General features: G+C 50.1%; 2 protein-coding genes across 4 annotated transcripts in view; one reads left to right on the top strand and one right to left on the bottom strand.

Annotated features, from left to right (window-relative positions):
• Positions 1 to 2,234: 2,234 nt before the first annotated feature.
• On the bottom strand, positions 2,235 to 14,117 carry MRPL14 (mitochondrial ribosomal protein L14). Of its 2 annotated transcripts, XM_052806678.1 has the most exons (4): positions 12,964 to 12,982; positions 5,412 to 5,505; positions 4,181 to 4,293; positions 2,235 to 2,892 (listed from the first exon to the last, which is right to left on the bottom strand). In XM_052806678.1, exons 3-4 carry the CDS (start codon positions 4,204 to 4,206, stop codon positions 2,526 to 2,528), a joined length of 393 nt encoding a protein of 130 aa, XP_052662638.1. In that variant the 5' UTR covers positions 4,207 to 4,293; positions 5,412 to 5,505; positions 12,964 to 12,982; the 3' UTR covers positions 2,235 to 2,525. The 2 variants fall into 2 exon arrangements, with proteins under 2 accessions (XP_052662638.1, XP_052662637.1); XM_052806677.1 differs by lacking the exons at positions 4,181 to 4,293; positions 12,964 to 12,982 and adding an exon at positions 13,742 to 14,117.
• Positions 13,168 to 15,871, top strand: part of TMEM63B (transmembrane protein 63B) — a 48,753-nt gene continuing 46,049 nt past the window's right edge. For both annotated transcript variants that reach the window (XM_052806672.1, XM_052806671.1), the window contains exon 1: positions 13,168 to 13,251. The gene's annotated coding sequence lies outside the window, so the exon portion shown is untranslated. The remainder of the gene's footprint in view (positions 13,252 to 15,871) is intronic.

Raw genomic sequence — 15,871 nt, 5'->3', positions numbered from 1 at the left:
TATGACAGACATAGCAGTTGGCTTATGATTTGTTTATAAAAAAACCTGTAAAAGTATTTGTTTATGTGTTTATCAGGGTTGGGGGACTTTCAAAGGTTGTAAAAGGTTTCTAAAGCAAAACCACAGAGCTGTTAAGTGGCATAAACACTTTCCCTAAAAATGCATAAAAGCATACACCCTTTTTCTACTCAAAATACTTTAGCCTGCTACTGGGATCAGCTTTGAAAAAGCTAAAAAACACACCTAAAGTGGGCTGTGAAGATTTATCCACTCATGGCAGGGCACAATGCTGACTTTCCCACCCCTTAGCCCAGCTCAGGTAAATTCAGCACCCTGCAGCCCTGCACAAGGCTCCCCCGGTGCCAGGATTGGACCTGCGCACCCAGCACTCGCTAAAGCCCCTCGATCTTGACCAGAGCCTAGTTAGTCCCACACCCCCGGCCCGACTCTGCTCCTGAAGCCGTGGCAGGCCCTGCCTGGTGGCTGGGAGCCACTAGAGACCCTGGCCTGCTGGCAGGAGGATGCCAGGGCCAGGCAGGTCTGTCCCCGCCACCTGGCTCCAGGCATCAGTGCACCCACCTGCCTGGCTCCCCATGCCTGCAAGGCAGGCACCAAGCATCAGCAAAGGGCTGGGAAGCCACTCATAGAACAGCGCTCATCCCCCAAAAAGTGTCCCAGAAGCATCCCATGCTGATCCAGGAACAAATTCAACTGGGGAAAAAAAGGCAGTGAGTCAGGCCATGCCATGGCCCTGTGACATGGAGGCAAACCCCACCCGAGGCAGGGAGGCCAGTCACACTCATCGCTGTGACTGGCATGCACAGTTTGTTCACCATCCTGCTTAGCAAAATGGCATAAACATCACCTCCGAACATGGAAAGTTCCTCCTGGAAGTTGACTGCACCCAGACAGACTGGAAAGACTGACATCAGCCAGGCGAGCGTCTGCTCGGCTGCTATGGCAGCAGGCAAACACCTATGAAGCAAGCAGGCTGAGGGCTTAAAGGCAGCACCTGAGGGGTTCAGGAGCACTCAGAGTAGCAGACTCAGTGCCCACCAGCCCATGGACAACAGCAAACAAGGAACGTGCTGCCAGCAGCAGTCGATCCTGCTTTCCCACAGAACTGGGCAGCACATTGGCTTGGGCCCCTCCAGCTACAGGGAGGTTTTACTAAGCGGGATAGTGCCGTTAAAGGTTGAGACTGAATTTAAACTCGAAGCATCATCTTATCTGCGTTACCTGAAGTAATGGAGTACAAGGGAATCCAGGGCTCACGTTCTCCATGGGCAACATGGATTCCACAGTGGAGAACGTAGTGCAGATATATCTGCCAGGAGTAACTAGTTGACGTGTGGAATAGCTCAGCACTGCAGTCTTCAGATCTTCACACCGAGGCAATGCAGGGCCAAGGTAAGGAGCCTTCCCAGCACAGCAGGGAGGGGAGGTGGAAGGACAAGGCACAGCCAGCCGTCGCTGCCACCAGACCTGTGAGGAGTCAGCTCAGGGGCCTGAAGCTGGCCAGACTCCCGCTGGCTGCATCCCCTGCACGCTCTTCCCCCGCACTGCTATTTGCAGGAGTGCTCTGCCCCAATGTCCCTTTACCTGCCACAAGCACCAAGTTTCTCTGCTCAGCTCCATAGAAAGGCAGCTGTTTGGCTCCTGGATCACAGCTGGCCCTGAAAGCAATACAATAGCATTTGCCTTCTATTGTGCCCTAGCTTAGGAAGCTGGACAACAGGCAGCCTCACCAACCGACATCACAATATCTGACATGGTCCCATAAAGCAGTCCAAAAGGAAGCTTCTTTCTGTGGACTTTTCAGTCTGAACCCAGCCCTTGCATTACTTGGAGAACATGATTTCCTGAGGTTGGTCAGGTGGAGAGCATAGGCTGCATCTCAATCCTACCCCATTCACCTCCCCTTCCTACCTCTGCTTCCCCATCTCTGGCATATGCTGTTCAACCACACACCACTGAAGTTGTAGGCCACCATGCTCTCCCAATTCTGATTCCTCCTGAAGACTTTTCTTAGGCCAAGACGTAGAAAGTAATCCTGTTAGTGAATGTGCCCAAGTCACCAGTAGTTCATTATATATCCCTCCTACTCTATTACATGTGAATCCATTTTGTAGACCCCAGTGTCAATGGGTCAGGGACTGCACTTTGTGTCTTGCTCCTGGGGAACTGGGAAAGGCAGAAATAGGGAAAAGAGAGCATCAGCAGTACAAAACAAGAAGGATTTTCATGTTCTCATTTTAATGATTAGAGACCAAATTAACACCACTGGAGCAGTAAGGGTGAAGGACCATTTCCCAAACACACTGCAGTTGTTCTGTGAAATAAATCAACCTTCTTTTGGACAAAACCAAGGTATTTCAACATTTAAACTAGTTGCTTGTAATCAGGAAGGGAGACTCTTGATGAACCTCAACTTTTTCACGTTTCACCATTTTATAGAAAAGGACCAAGGAACTGCTACTGTATGAAAGGATATAAACAGGATTGCCAGAGACCTTTCTTAGCTTTCATACAAAGTTGCGGGCAATGGCCAATACTTTGGAGAACTCTCCTTCTCTCTGTCGCAGGATATAGGGTATCGGTGTTTTTATTCTAGTCCCTATTGGATTTCCATTGTCTTCTATGAGTACCACATTGTTGGAATCAAATCTAGGTGTCATGGGGGGGCCAGGCATCTTATGCCCTACAATTAAAGCCTTCTTCTTTTCTCCTTTGATAGCCAGAAGGATTGTATCTCCTACTTTGCCAACTCCGGTCTTGTTATACACATGGATACATTTTGGTGGCCTGTGGTACGGCGTGTTCCCCAAGGCACTGTTGTCCACCACTCGCACGCGGGTGAGTTTCTGTATTGCTCGGCATGCTCCAGTGATACTAGCAAAAGACAGGAAAGAATGAGAGACAGATCTCCTCAATAATCCTTGGGGAGCAAGGGCAAACCCAGCACAGGATCTTGTCATTACACCAACCACTCGGAAGGCGCCAGCAACAAATACATACCATATGGGTGATGCATTGACTGCTTTCAATGTGCTCTTTGAAAGCCAGATGCTACTTTGGGCTTTGCACACTCCTCGCTAAATGTCAAACATAGAACAACTGTTTTACTCTGAAACACGACTAAAAGATGGCGTGAAGAGTGGCTTGCATTTACTGGGCTTTTTAGCAACTGCAGATGATTCCATTCAACTTCAATTTACAAGCAAAAAAACGTGCCTGCTTCTGCTACAAACAGTCTACAGGAAGCTAAGACTCAAGTCAGGCTCTTTCAATCTTGTACACAGTCCCCAGCAATAAGGACTTTTCTGGCCCATCTTCTTTTCAGTGAAGCCTAGGAGGGTCTCCCATCTTATTCTGCTCTCAGTGAGACCTCTGAGGTCCTGCTGTGGCTGTGCTAAGCTGCCACCAACTAGAATCTAACAGGTCATCACCTTCCCCATGTGGAAGGAACCCAGAGAGATGCAGTCTCTTCTGCATCTGCTCTGTGGGATTATCAGGAGTAAGAAACAACAGAAATAAACTACACAATACTAAGTTGTTAGAGCTCATTCTGAATATCCTTGGGAACAGCAGGAATAAACTGAGAAATAATTCAACCCCCATTATAGCAACAGCTATTCTTTTATCCAGTAAGCTCAAATTCAAGTGATTTATTGCTTCTCTTCAAAGGACGCACAAACACAGACCATTGGAAAATCAGGAAGATCCTTTCTACTACTAAACAACTGCTTTGCAGTAAGGTACTAGAAACATGCTGGCCAGACAGCTGCAGATATGCCAAGCTGCTGTCAGCTGAATCACTCAAATAGACAGCATATGGAATCAAGCTAACCGTTCACCTCATTTTGCAGAGCAGAAGCATATACAGTGAATAAAGACCAGTGGGGACCATCAGCCCTTCTTGAAGACAAAGGACCTGTATTTGTAACGCTGCCTGGAAGAGGAGCAAGCCATCCCCTGTGTATCAACCACAGTGTGGGTGGACATCAGTTAAGTAGACATTTTTACATGCAGTAAGGGAAGGCCAGCTGGGTCAGTCTGTGTTAGTCTAACCGTCCCAGAGGTCAAGTGCTGCCTTTCAAGATTTGTTTCCCACAGCAGAGGCCTACCCAAGCTTTCCCCTACAAAAGGGCACCTCTCTTCTCTCTCAGAAGTCACTCACCTTTGCAAGCAGCTACCCTCTCCCATCCCCTGGCAGGGACTGTGGTATACCACACTCTCTATCCTCTGCCTACCAGCTGTGGCTGCACAGCAGGGAAAGCAGAAGGGAGGAGGCTGGAAAGGACAAGAGTGTTGTCACAGGAAGGAGAAGAGGAAACCTAGGTGGGACCAAGTCCACAACGAAGCAGTAGCAAACAACTATAAGTGTGATTGCCCTGATAACCACTTGACAAGAGTAACTGCACAAGGAGGACTTTTTCTTTCCCCTCCTTTTTTCATTTCTGCCACAGTCTTGGAGCAAAACCCCACCACATCCAAAGCAGGCCCACCACAAAGAGTGGGTTTCCCCATTAAGACTGCTGACGTCCTGCAGTAGCACTGCTCACATCTGTGGACTTTGCCTCCCTCCCACTGTCAGCATATATATATCCTCTAAACGTCTACTGGCCAATGCTCTCATGCAGCCCATTTACAAAGAAAGCCAGTAAGACTTACATACCTCCTCGAGATAGCTCCTGGGACTATCACACAACCTAGCCCTGAGCATTGTCTTAACCCCCTCTCCAGACCACAGTCATGGGAATGACTATTCTCACCCTTTAAACTGAAGCCCTGACCCTTCAAAGAGTTATATGCTAGAGATTCCCCGCACCTGCACCAAGTGTACTGTGGGATTAGGCTCTAAGCTTTGTGCAAGGCATTGTAAAATATAAGGTCCATAAATTTAAGAAGCTTTAAATGCCTTGAGCCTCGAACAAGGATGAAAGTTAACAAAATGTACACTGTTAAGGTACAAGGAAATAATTTTTCAGGTTACTTTTGTTCTAAATAACTGAAATGATAAGCTCTGGAATAATTTTTAAAATGTAATTGGCTCTGCATCAGCAGGGGCTGGCTGTTGCTTTTTTGCAAGTGGCTGAGAAACACAGGCGCTTTTAACTTCTGCTTGCAGGCCCTTGTATCGACCTCAAAGGTTTAAAAGCCTCCTTACATGCATATGAAAATGCAGAGTTCAGACCACGTTCAGACTGCTAGGAACCTGCATATGTTGTTGTGTTTGGGCTCACTTTACAACCTGTGAAGAAACAACCGTGAGATTTTTTTTTTTTCTATTATATTATCCTTTTTGAATTACAAATACTATACCTTATGCTTGATCTACTTAATAGCATCTCTTTCAATGAGGAAACTCTCCCAAGAAAACAAAAGCAAAAGCAAGATTTGACTATTACCTGAAGTGTCGCTGGATCACCATACTGCTTCGATGGGTTAAGGATAAACCCAATCGTCTATTCAAGAGAGCCATTTGGATTCTGGTAACCCACCCTGCGTAAGAAACAACAGAATCATGAACTCTGGAAAATCGAGAAAATTTGTTTTGCTTCCCTTCCCTTATGTGAATCACACGCTACAGCCTCAGCACCTCTTTAGATGCTGCAATCCACAGCACACAGAGTGGTAACGGCATCCACGGCACACTACAAAGCAGATCAACAATGCCTGCCTGAATTCAGGAGACAATATAATTCAGATGCGTATACTACAAAGCTGGATTCAGTATCGCTGCATTGCAGTTTCCTGCACACAGAGGTAAGGGCCCTTCTCCGTGCACTGTAAACCATGTAACAACAAGCAGGTTTGAGAATTTCAGACGTAAACTAGTTTAGAAGCTGCAGTGACCAGTAAAAGCTACCAATGTTACCTATAAAACCAAGCAAAAAGCTAGAGATACGCTGCAGGCTGGCATCAGAGCTTCAAGAAACAGTTTGCCAGACAAGAAACAAGACAAAGCTCCACAAGTGAGGGCATGCTCCCTCTTAGCATACACAAGGTGTTCAGCAGCCTGTGTTTAGAGACCAGAATCACACCTCTGCCAATCTTGCCCTGTTAAGGCTGCCCAGATGAAACAGTTCCCTCTAACTTCACAGTGCTCACTCAACCCAAACCAAAACAGCACCCCAGCTGCAGCAGAACCGGGTTACAAGAGTAACCTCTGACTGAATTTACCACACCCTCTTCCCTGACTACATCTATGGCCGTTCCCTAACCTCATTCTGTCAGACTGATGGGGACCAGCTTGCACGCGCAATGGCGCAGGCATATCTGAACCTGGATCACTTGACCAAACATCGGTTAGGAAGCCACAACCCAGGCAGCTATGCTGGCAGATCCAAGTGAAGGGAGAAAACAACACGGACCTAGAACCAGTCCTCTTTCAGGCCAGCTCAGGTAGAGCTAAGACTTTCCATCTGACTGTAACTACTGCTATGTGACACTGCTTGCTTAGACCTTGGCAGTGTAACCAACACATGCTCTGCTTCTCTCCTTTCTGAAGAAAACATTAAAAATACATTGACCTCTTATCTCCCTTTGCTAGTTCTCATGAGCTTAGGGCCAAACTGTAGCAGTACATTGTAAAGCCATTTTCTTAACTTTTATTTTAAAAACAAAGCTGACCTAACTTCTCTAGGGAGAAAAAAATACCCACAGAGCCTTCCGACAGGTGATGCCACAGCTGTTCTTATTACAACCAAGTAAAGCCCAGGCTAAATCTTCACTTTCTCTTTATTGTTTTTATTTTTCCCCAGTGTGTTTGCTTACTTGGGGATACAAGTAATTTTTTGGATTTGTGGTTGTCCTACAGAGCAAGCGTTACCCGACAGCAAGATGAGAAGCACTGGAGATGCGCACCACAGCAATTTTGTATCAGCGCTCCCTGAGCAAAGTACAAGATACATGGCAAACCATCTCACCTGTCAAACAGGCAGGTTTGGAAGAGAACAGCAACAGTCAAAGCTTACATTTATTTGCTAAACAAAGCCACTTTTCAGTGGGGTAGAAGATCTCCAAAAGAATTCAGAGCTTCCCTGCACTGTCCCCTCTCTGAAATGAGACTCCAAGAAGGCTGTGTTTTTGCCACAGCTCCTGACCTAGCTGTGTGATCCTAACGAAAACAAGGCCCTGCAGTATCTACAGTGCTGCTGGCAATCCAGGTCCAATTACCCAGGCCTTGCTGCTGCTAAGATTTCTAAGCAAGTTCAACTGCATTGCCTTGCTGTAAGCCCACACTCTGCGTTGGCAGGGAGGACAGCCTGTATCCCGTTCTACACTTGGGTATACTGTTTGCCCGGGTGAAACTCAAACCCAGTGGGTAACACTGCTCCTACTTCCTCCAGAATTGCACCAAGGCTTTGGTTTGGATCCCTCTAGAAAACCCAAACAAGCAGCAGCAAGTTGGCCTCTCTGTTGTCTTTGATGGACGTTTCTTGGGGAGTCCAGCTGCCGCTGTCACCCCCATCTCTATTCCCCTGGCAGGCACGGTGGCCTTGGTGGCAAGAGAGGGTGGGCCTGCTCATCCTTACCACTACGTAAAACGGATAGGAGAGGTCTGCTGGTTCGTGGCAGGGCAGGCACAGGCGCACATTCTGCCTGCTGCCAGAGGGACAGCAACGTCAGGACCAGCATAGCTATATGTGCTCAAGGCTGCATGTCAGAGTCCTAAAGCACTGCCTAAACTCTGAACTCACTCCCCACTCCTGGGAGGAGTCACCATTTGTTTCTACCCTGTGGCAGCAGTGAAGGTTTGAAGTTACAAAACTACCAGCAGAAGCATCAACACCATTAAGTGTCCAAGGACTGTTTATTTTTCCAGATGACTCAGTACCCCCTTCTTTGCTAAGAATTATTCCTCGGCACATTAAGATGTGTCACAAACTAAGAAACTTTGTATGATTGATTATTTGGTATGAAGCACCCTGTTAGGAACTGAGTAAACAGGGGGGATGCTTCCAATTAGCAGGAAGGTCCAGGGTGGAAGGAAGAGAAGAATGCATCTGTGGCGTGGAGTACAGCATTCAAGGGTGCAAGTGGGTTCCTGAAGAGTGAATCACATCTTCAGCTATCATAACATGCCAGCTTCCCTTCTAGAAATGAACAGCCAATAGTTTGGGTCTGTCTCCAGGTGCTCCTCAACCAGTCCCAGTCCCAACTTGCTCCCTCTGCGGCTGCAAACTTGACCTACTCAGCCATCAGTTTTCCCCTCTGTGGAGTGGCTAATTACTAAACTAGACTCCAAAGGGCACAGAAGCCACTCACTCTGTCACACTGGGTGCTGCCACACGAACACTCTGAGGTGGTGCCAGTTGAAGAGCCGCTATAAAGCGATGACAGCCATCGGCCCCAGTGCACCCGGCACCTCTGTCCTTCCCAGCGCTGATGCTGCCTTACACCAGCAGGCCTTAAAAAGGCTCAGAGGAGGCTGCACATAGCACAGGCATGGGGAATGCACGTGACCAGAGTCTGCTTCTGAACGTGGCTCTCCCCAGGTCATCAGGTTTCAGTGCTTGGAGGTGTATGGGAAGAGTACTCACATAACTCTCAAGCACAGGAAAATTTGCAGGAATTCTGAGAAGTCTGCTGTTGGTATTGCCCATCTGATACAGGAGTGCACCCTACAATACCCTGGATGGGCAAAACACCACTGCTGCTTAGTACTTAGTCACTAATACACTCCTGACCAAGGAATTATCTTGGAAAGGACTTTCGGAGGTCATATAGTCCAATCTCCTGCTCAAGCAGGATTAATTTCCAAGTTGTTCATGCTAGGCAAGAGCAGTATTTAAACAGACACTATCCTAAAATGAAAGGTCCAACACAAAGACAACTATTGCTATGACATCAACCACGTGTAGCTGCACCAAAGCAGTGATAAAGAACTGTGCAGAGAAAACTCTCTCCCCGTTCCTACCCCACTGCCCCTAAATTCTAGCAGTGGCTCTATCTCATGGTTAGAGAGACTAATTTCTTAAAATGAGAATCACAGAGATGCTTTGCTTCACTCCACAACCTGTTAAAAGTTAGCACAGACCTCAGACAGAGTTCAGAGTAAGATTCAGAAAGGGGGGAGGAGCTTGTTAATCAAATATTCACTAAAATGACCCAATTTCTACTTACTGAATAAGTCTAAGCATGCAAGAACCTGCTGCAGCAAACACTCCCTTCTCAAGGGCCCTTCAGCCTTACCCCATTCAACACAACAGATCACCATCAAATTCCAACACCGCACAACAAAGAAACTCTTCACCAGTTATAAACCTCTGGAAGTTATTTACCCACTGCACCATTTTCAAGTGCCATACTAAAGCTACCGCCTTCACCATTTTTACTTGAGATTAAAGAACTAACATATTTACTGCAGTCTTGAGTGATTTTTGAATGGAGGAATTCTGGAAAATTTCATCTCAGCTAACAGAAGCAGTCCACATACAATATTTTCGTCAAACACATGCAAACGCACAAGCAGACCACTTCAGGAAGCTGATACAAAACAAGGACATCTTCCAGATAAGGACGACAGGATTACATACTCACTTTGAACCAACGTCAGGGCACACAGTAGCAAGAAAGGAAGCCCTGTGTCCCCCCCAACACACATTTCCATCACCTCCCTTATGCTGGCTCTAGCATTCATGTAAATCAGTCACAGCTTTCAGCTACATCAGTTCCCTGATCCAACTCATCCCGCAGCTGCATGAATGCTGGTGCGAGGGAATGTGGCAAAACACAAGACTAGGACTTCTTTCACTGCCAACCCCGACTTACATTGTGACAGTATCTCCGGAGAAACACCGGGAGATTTGGACGAGAAAAGGATCTGTTTCATTTCAGCAAAAATACTGATGTGCTTCACAAGAATGGTCTGTATGAATCTGCACTATTAACACAGCCGTGGGAGCACTAAAAAGGTCTGCATCTGAACACTCAAGAGGCCAGGGCAATGGCTCTGACAAAGTTTTTATCAGTGTATACCCTAAAAACCAGTCAAGGTGCCGTTCCTACCCTGCCTGCATCCTAGAGTAAATGTACTTTTAAATAGTGCTGTTACCTAGCAATCCAGTATTACTTTCCTTTTTAATCACAAGTTTTGGAAATGACACCTGCTCCCTGTATTCCCAAGATCTGTAGTTCCACAACCATCCAGCTATTTCTTTTCCTTCTTTCTGCTAGTAACTCATCCACACAAACAGGCCCCAGGGAAAACCAATGGATATCACACAGCAAATGCTGAGGCCTACTACCCAAAGCCTGCTGTCAAACATACAAAATAAAACAGGGAAAAATATTCTTCCCTTTAATAGCAGTAACCTGATCCGCACAGTCAGACAGTGGGGGCCAACATCCCCTTTATTCTTCCAAGAGACCAAAAATAGACATGCTGTGGGCACCAGAAAGATTTGAACTGCATCTGTCATCCATCATTAAAACACAGGAAATAAATCCAAGACAATATGCACGATGCAAATACCTAAACCCCTACTCTGCCACTGCAGGTTTATTTATAGACCGTCTGCCAGGGTGAGCTATAAGAGCCAACTGTGAACTACGGGACTCAATCCATTCACAGCTCTCCTCATAAAGGAAACGATGTGATTAAGGGCTTGTGTGTGTTAAAAATACACAAGATATTCATTACCAAGACATAATTGGTTTTACATTAATGACAGCCAGAAAGGGCAGGATTCACAAAGAGGAATTAAGCCTTTTTGAATTCCATTTATGAATAGGATTAGCTATTAAACAGGATACTTATTGATCGAAGTTACCAACAGAAACTCATTACAAGTACATCTGTTAACAACTTTGAAGGAAAACACACTAACTTCATTTTCCAGATCACAGTCAGGAAAGGCAGATAAAAAAAAAAGAGCTAAATACCTTTAATGGAAAACTTACTTTTGACATTTTAAGTATGCAAAGTCCCAACGCTAAGGTACTTATGGCTCTTATCGTTCTAGTATCAAAGCACCTTAAACCATTCTATATATTCATATTCACAGCACTGTACTAAAATAGAGAGGGATTATTCCCAGTGCACCAGCAGGAAATTAAGCCACAGAGAGGACAACTTCCTGTGTGAGGTCAAAGGAAAGGAGCAGTAGAGCAGGTACCTAACCCCAGGCAGCTCTGCTCTGGTATGGTCTGTGGGGCTGGAGATGAAGACCAGTGAGGTCCCCCCCTGTCTCTGCCTTCTGGAATTACATGTGAATTCAGAGAACTACCCACATTCCCATAACTTAATGCCGCTATCACCTCTCAAATGTATCTTTACTACTTCTGAAAAGTATTGAGGTCTCAGGAACAGGACAATAGGTGGCAAGCCACAAGACCAGATTCTGTTTTCAGCCCTGACCTCGGTAACCAAGTCCCAACCAGCAAGGTGCGATCACAAACCAGATAGCAGTAACTGTGCTGGAGGTAGCTGTGGCCAGGAGAAGGACACAAACAAGAAGGAAAAGAAGGTGGGCAGCTGTGGCTCAACCACAAAAAAAGAAAAAGTCAGGAACCAATGACCTAAGCTAGTTGTTCACAGAACAAAGAACGATAGTGGCTCCATGCCTTCTTGATAAAGCTACACCAGAAAACAATGCCTAATACAGACAGAATTCAGGCTTAAGAGAAACCTGACCTGGAGACAAAGGCATAGTCATGCCACAAGGCAGCAGAGAGCAACCTGCAGCTTTGCTGGAATAAGCCTCGCTTCTCACTCAAAAACTTCCCTTAACTCAGCTTCTCTCCTTCCAAACAAGACCCTCCCAGGTAAGCTTGGAGAACTCTCGAACCAGACAAGTGAACACAGCTCAGATGAGCATCTGTGTCCTGCTTTTAAAAAGGCTGCCCACCTGTCTGCTTTTACTACAAGAAGTCCTTCATGCTGTCTTCTTCCCCAAATTGCCTCCCCTTACTCACTGGACCTCCAAAGGAGTTTTCTGGAGAATAACCAGCAAAGCACAGACTAGCGCCCACACTTCCTGAGTCCCCATGACACACGAGTAAATGCGGCGCTTGTCAGGACACAGGAATTTTGGTCCAACTTTGCTGCGTGACTACTCATACCCACACAAGCCTAATCCTAGCAGCACAGCCCCGCATGAATTCTGAAGCAAATTAACACTCTGAAGGACACACGTGCAAGAGTATCAGAATAGACTCTGTGTTTTCCTCCTCCCCGAGGCCAGACAGCTAGGGCACTGGCTGGAGCCCAGCGGGGGCAGAGGGTGCTGTCTGTCGGAGAGGCAAGATGCTCCCGGTCACCCCATCTGCAGTGCCGCGTATGCAAGCAACACAAAAGCTCCAGGCTCCACACAGCCCAGGCTGTGCCTCCCGGCAGCTTTTGCAAGGCGTCACAACCATCTGCCCCGCTGCATGCCACTCCAACTCGGCCACCGTGCCGTCTTCGAGGCCGGCGCTTCTCAGCCTTTTTAGGGCAGCAACCCATGCTTGGGGTTTAGACGTTTCAGGCCCCCAGCACAGAACATCAGCGACGCCTGCAAACGGCTCCCTATGAGGGACGGGCAGCAGGGCAGGTACCCGGGGGAAGGGAGGACCCGGACAGCCCAGGCGCCGCAGGGCCCACACGCGAGCGCGGCCGCCGCACCCGCACAGCGGCCCGCTCTCGACCAGACCCGGCGCCCGGGGGCTGAGAGGGGCCGCCCGCGCCCCGAGCGGCTCGGCCACAAGGCCGAGGGAGGGTCCGGCTCCGGGGGAAAGCCAGCACCCCGGGAGCAGCCTGGCCCGGAGGCGGGGTAAGGCCGCCCGCAGGCCGCCGGGTCCGCAGGCCGCGGCCGACGCCGCCCGGGAGGCCTAAGGCCCCGCGACGGCGGCGCCAAGGCTCAGGGGCGGGGCGCCCACTACCGCACGGCTGCCCCCACCTGGCGCCCGCTCCGCTCCCCACCGCCCCGGCCCGCCGCCGCTGCCGGGACTCCCCCCGATCCCCCCGCCGCACACCTCCGAGGAGAACGCGGGCCCTCCGCCCTGCAGGCCCCCGCGCACGCGCAGCGCCGCCACCGCCCACGGGTCCCGCCCACCGCTGTGCAGGGCCGGTGCCTCCGCGCCCCGCCCACCCGGGGCCCCGCCCCGCGCCGAGCCCAGCCCAGCCGAACCGAGCCGAGTCCAACCGGGCGGTCGTCCCTCGCCCCCGTGCGCGGCGCAGCGCAGCGCGGTACCGCAGTGCCCGGCCCGGCGGGGTGAAGCGGAGCGGCAAGCCGGGGGGAGCCAGTCCGCGCCTGACACAGGGTAAGCAGAGCTGCCGGCGCGGCAGGGTGCGGCGGCTCCTCTAGGCCAGGCGGGCCCGGGGCCGCAGCTCGCCGCCTCGGTGCTTGTCGGGGCGGGGGCGGGGGGGGGGGCGCGCAACGGCCGCGCCTTAGGCTCTCCTGAGGGCGGAGCGGGCTGGGCCGGGCCGGGCGGCGCGGCCGTTGCGCGGAGCCCCGCAGCGGGGGCGGCCTGGGGCGGGGGGCGCCGACTGCCATCTTGGGGCGGCGTGGAGCGGAGCGGGGCGGGGGGCGCGCCCGGGTGGCGCCCGCGGAGCGGCCTGTGCCCCCGCCGGGGCCGCGTGGGAGCGGGGTGGCTCGGGGCGCCGGGGCTCCTCGCCCGCCTCCCGGGCGCCCCTTCTCTGCCGTCTCCCGGCGCGCCGTCCCTCGGGTCGGCCGCTGCTGGGTAGCGGGGTTTCTGTACCCCGGGGGTCGCCAGACCCATTTCTGCGGGGTGGCACCGGCTCCCATCTCACCTGCGAGCGCCGTCGGAGGTGCTGAGGCTGCTTTTGTGCGTGCTGGGTCTTGGAGAGCTGCCTGTCCGCCACCTCCTCCTTGCCTCTCCTCCAGGCACCGCTGTGACGGAGAGTAGCAGGGTGGCAGGAGGGATGTTTCAAGGGTGGGAACAGCAGGCAAATTTCTGATACAACCCTGCCTCTCGTACCCTGGAGAACTCGGCAAAGAGCTATCAGATAGGGCTTGTGTCTGTGGCCAGGTAGACAAGCAGTCCCTTTCTACACTTGTCTTGATCACTAGCCCCTCCAAATCAGCAAACTGTGTTTTTTCCTCCTGTCCTAGAGTGTGCCCTGTATGTACGTAGCTACTTGCTGGAGGCATCACACCAAAAATCTATGACGTGGCTGCAGTCAGCCCAGTGCCTGGAGCAGGTTTGGTAGTTCTCAGCTGGATGGAGACCAGGTGTTTGGGGAATTTGGGATTCTGGACACCTCCCTCCCTTGCTTTACCCTCGATAGTAGGAGTTGGAAGCAAAAGGCTGATCAGTGCTCAGGGTGGCTAATTTAGTTGTGCATAGTCCATGAGGACACACTCCCCCCTGCTCCCGCCCCGTATTTGTCTGTTACTGTGGAAGTGTCCTGCTCCATCGTGTCATCCTCTGGAGTAAGCACACGTGGAAAGCCATAGGCTGCAGGGCAGTGACATCCCATTAGCAGTGGTCACAAAGCCACTGAAGGGTTGCATGGCACAGGTGCCTCTTGGATGATCCTGCAGATGCCCCACCCAGACGTGGGACAAAGCCTTTGCAAGTGCGTTGCGGGGACCTGTACCCTTCCCCTCCAAACACCCAAGCTGTACGGTCCCTAATAGCCTTTTATTCTCTTTATGCTTCTGAGAGAGCAGAAAGCCAACCACTCAGCTTGTAACCATCTGCAGGAGGACTCCATTCAAACCAGAAATAGCAAAGCATTAAGGACGTTGCTTCTAATGACTGCAATTAGCTGGTATCTACCTAGGAAAGGGCTTTTTCATCTTGAGCCTTTTAGTGGTAGGAATACACTGTCTTTACAGGGAGCAAAGTCCTTTCTGCAGTCTTCACCTGGATACCACAGGAGCAAGATAAACATGAAAGAAGATGCCTTTGAGGGGGTGGGAAGAGACTCTGGTTTGGCTCATGAGTATGTTTTGTTGCACTAAGTTTGCTCTATTTTGGTCTGTTCCTGTCTTCAGTAACCTTGGAAGGAACTGAAGCTACTGTATTTTCTGAGGGTGTCGGTTTTCTTGTCAAGAAGGCATTGCTGTGAGGCTTTGCAATGCTCCATTTTCTTCCCCTTTGACCAGAGCGCGGTGCAAGTGACCTGAAATGTCCTGAAACCATGAACTGAGCCAAAAAAAGAAAAATACTGAGTGCTTTGCTTCTTGTTTGGTTTTGTGGTTGGCTTTTTTTTCCTTCTGGGCTTTTAAAATATCCTTGGTCATATTTTTTAGCCGCCTTCAGTAATAAAATGGGCTGGGAACTTGCTTGGGGGTTTTTTGATAAATTTTTATGTAAAAAAAAAAAATCCTCATGAAATCGCTTTGTTCTGGGAACTAGGACTTTAAGAAAATCCCAGGTAGCATGAGATTTGAGATAAAAGCCTGAGAGCTGGCAGTGCCAAGGGCCTGGTTTTTGTCCGTTGCCAATTATGCTTTCCTTGAGCCCAGGGTAGCTGGAGTGCCTCAGGTCACGGGGAGCCCGACAGCGTCCTGCCCGTGGCTCCTCTGCCGCCCTCCCCATCCATGCCAAGGTGCAACCACAGCCCGCATCCTCTCTGTAAGCACCCTGTCTCCATCCCGGTGGCCAGGGTGAGGCTACATGCTGGGGACCCGAGGGCTCTGCAGGCAGCACCTCCCGCTCCCAGGAAAGACAGCCAGGACCTGTGCTGTCTGACATGAAGCCTGCACAGCCATGGGGTGATTGCTTCGTGCCAGAGGAGGCCCTGGGCGTAGGATACTCAGCGCTGTTAATTGCAGATGGTGCCGGTTATGGATCCTGTGGCTGATTTGCATATCAAAGCATCTGAGAGCTCCACGGTGGGTAACGGTGGCAAGGATGATAGGGCTTGCTGGAGGCTGGGTCTGGACCTTCCCCGGGGCTTTTTGTGGTGCAT

Source organism: Harpia harpyja, chromosome 13 (assembly GCF_026419915.1).
Source record: "Harpia harpyja isolate bHarHar1 chromosome 13, bHarHar1 primary haplotype, whole genome shotgun sequence".
Lineage (NCBI taxonomy): Eukaryota > Metazoa > Chordata > Aves > Accipitriformes > Accipitridae > Harpia > Harpia harpyja.
This window is presented reverse-complemented; position numbering and strand designations above follow the sequence as displayed.

What these genes read in the sequence shown, in the direction of transcription:
- MRPL14 (XM_052806677.1), bottom strand. Translation starts at nt 14,102, where the DNA reads ATGCCTCCAGCAAGTAGCTACGTACATACAGGGCACACTCTAGGACAG. An exon ending in ACCTCCGACGGCGCTCGCAG is followed by an intron (nt 5,506 to 13,741) that starts GTGAGATGGGAG and finishes TTTCTTACGCAG; the next exon opens with GGTGGGTTACCAGAATCCAA. An exon ending in GTGATCCAGCGACACTTCAG is followed by an intron (nt 2,893 to 5,411) that starts GTAATAGTCAAA and finishes GTCTTTTGCTAG; the next exon opens with TATCACTGGAGCATGCCGAG.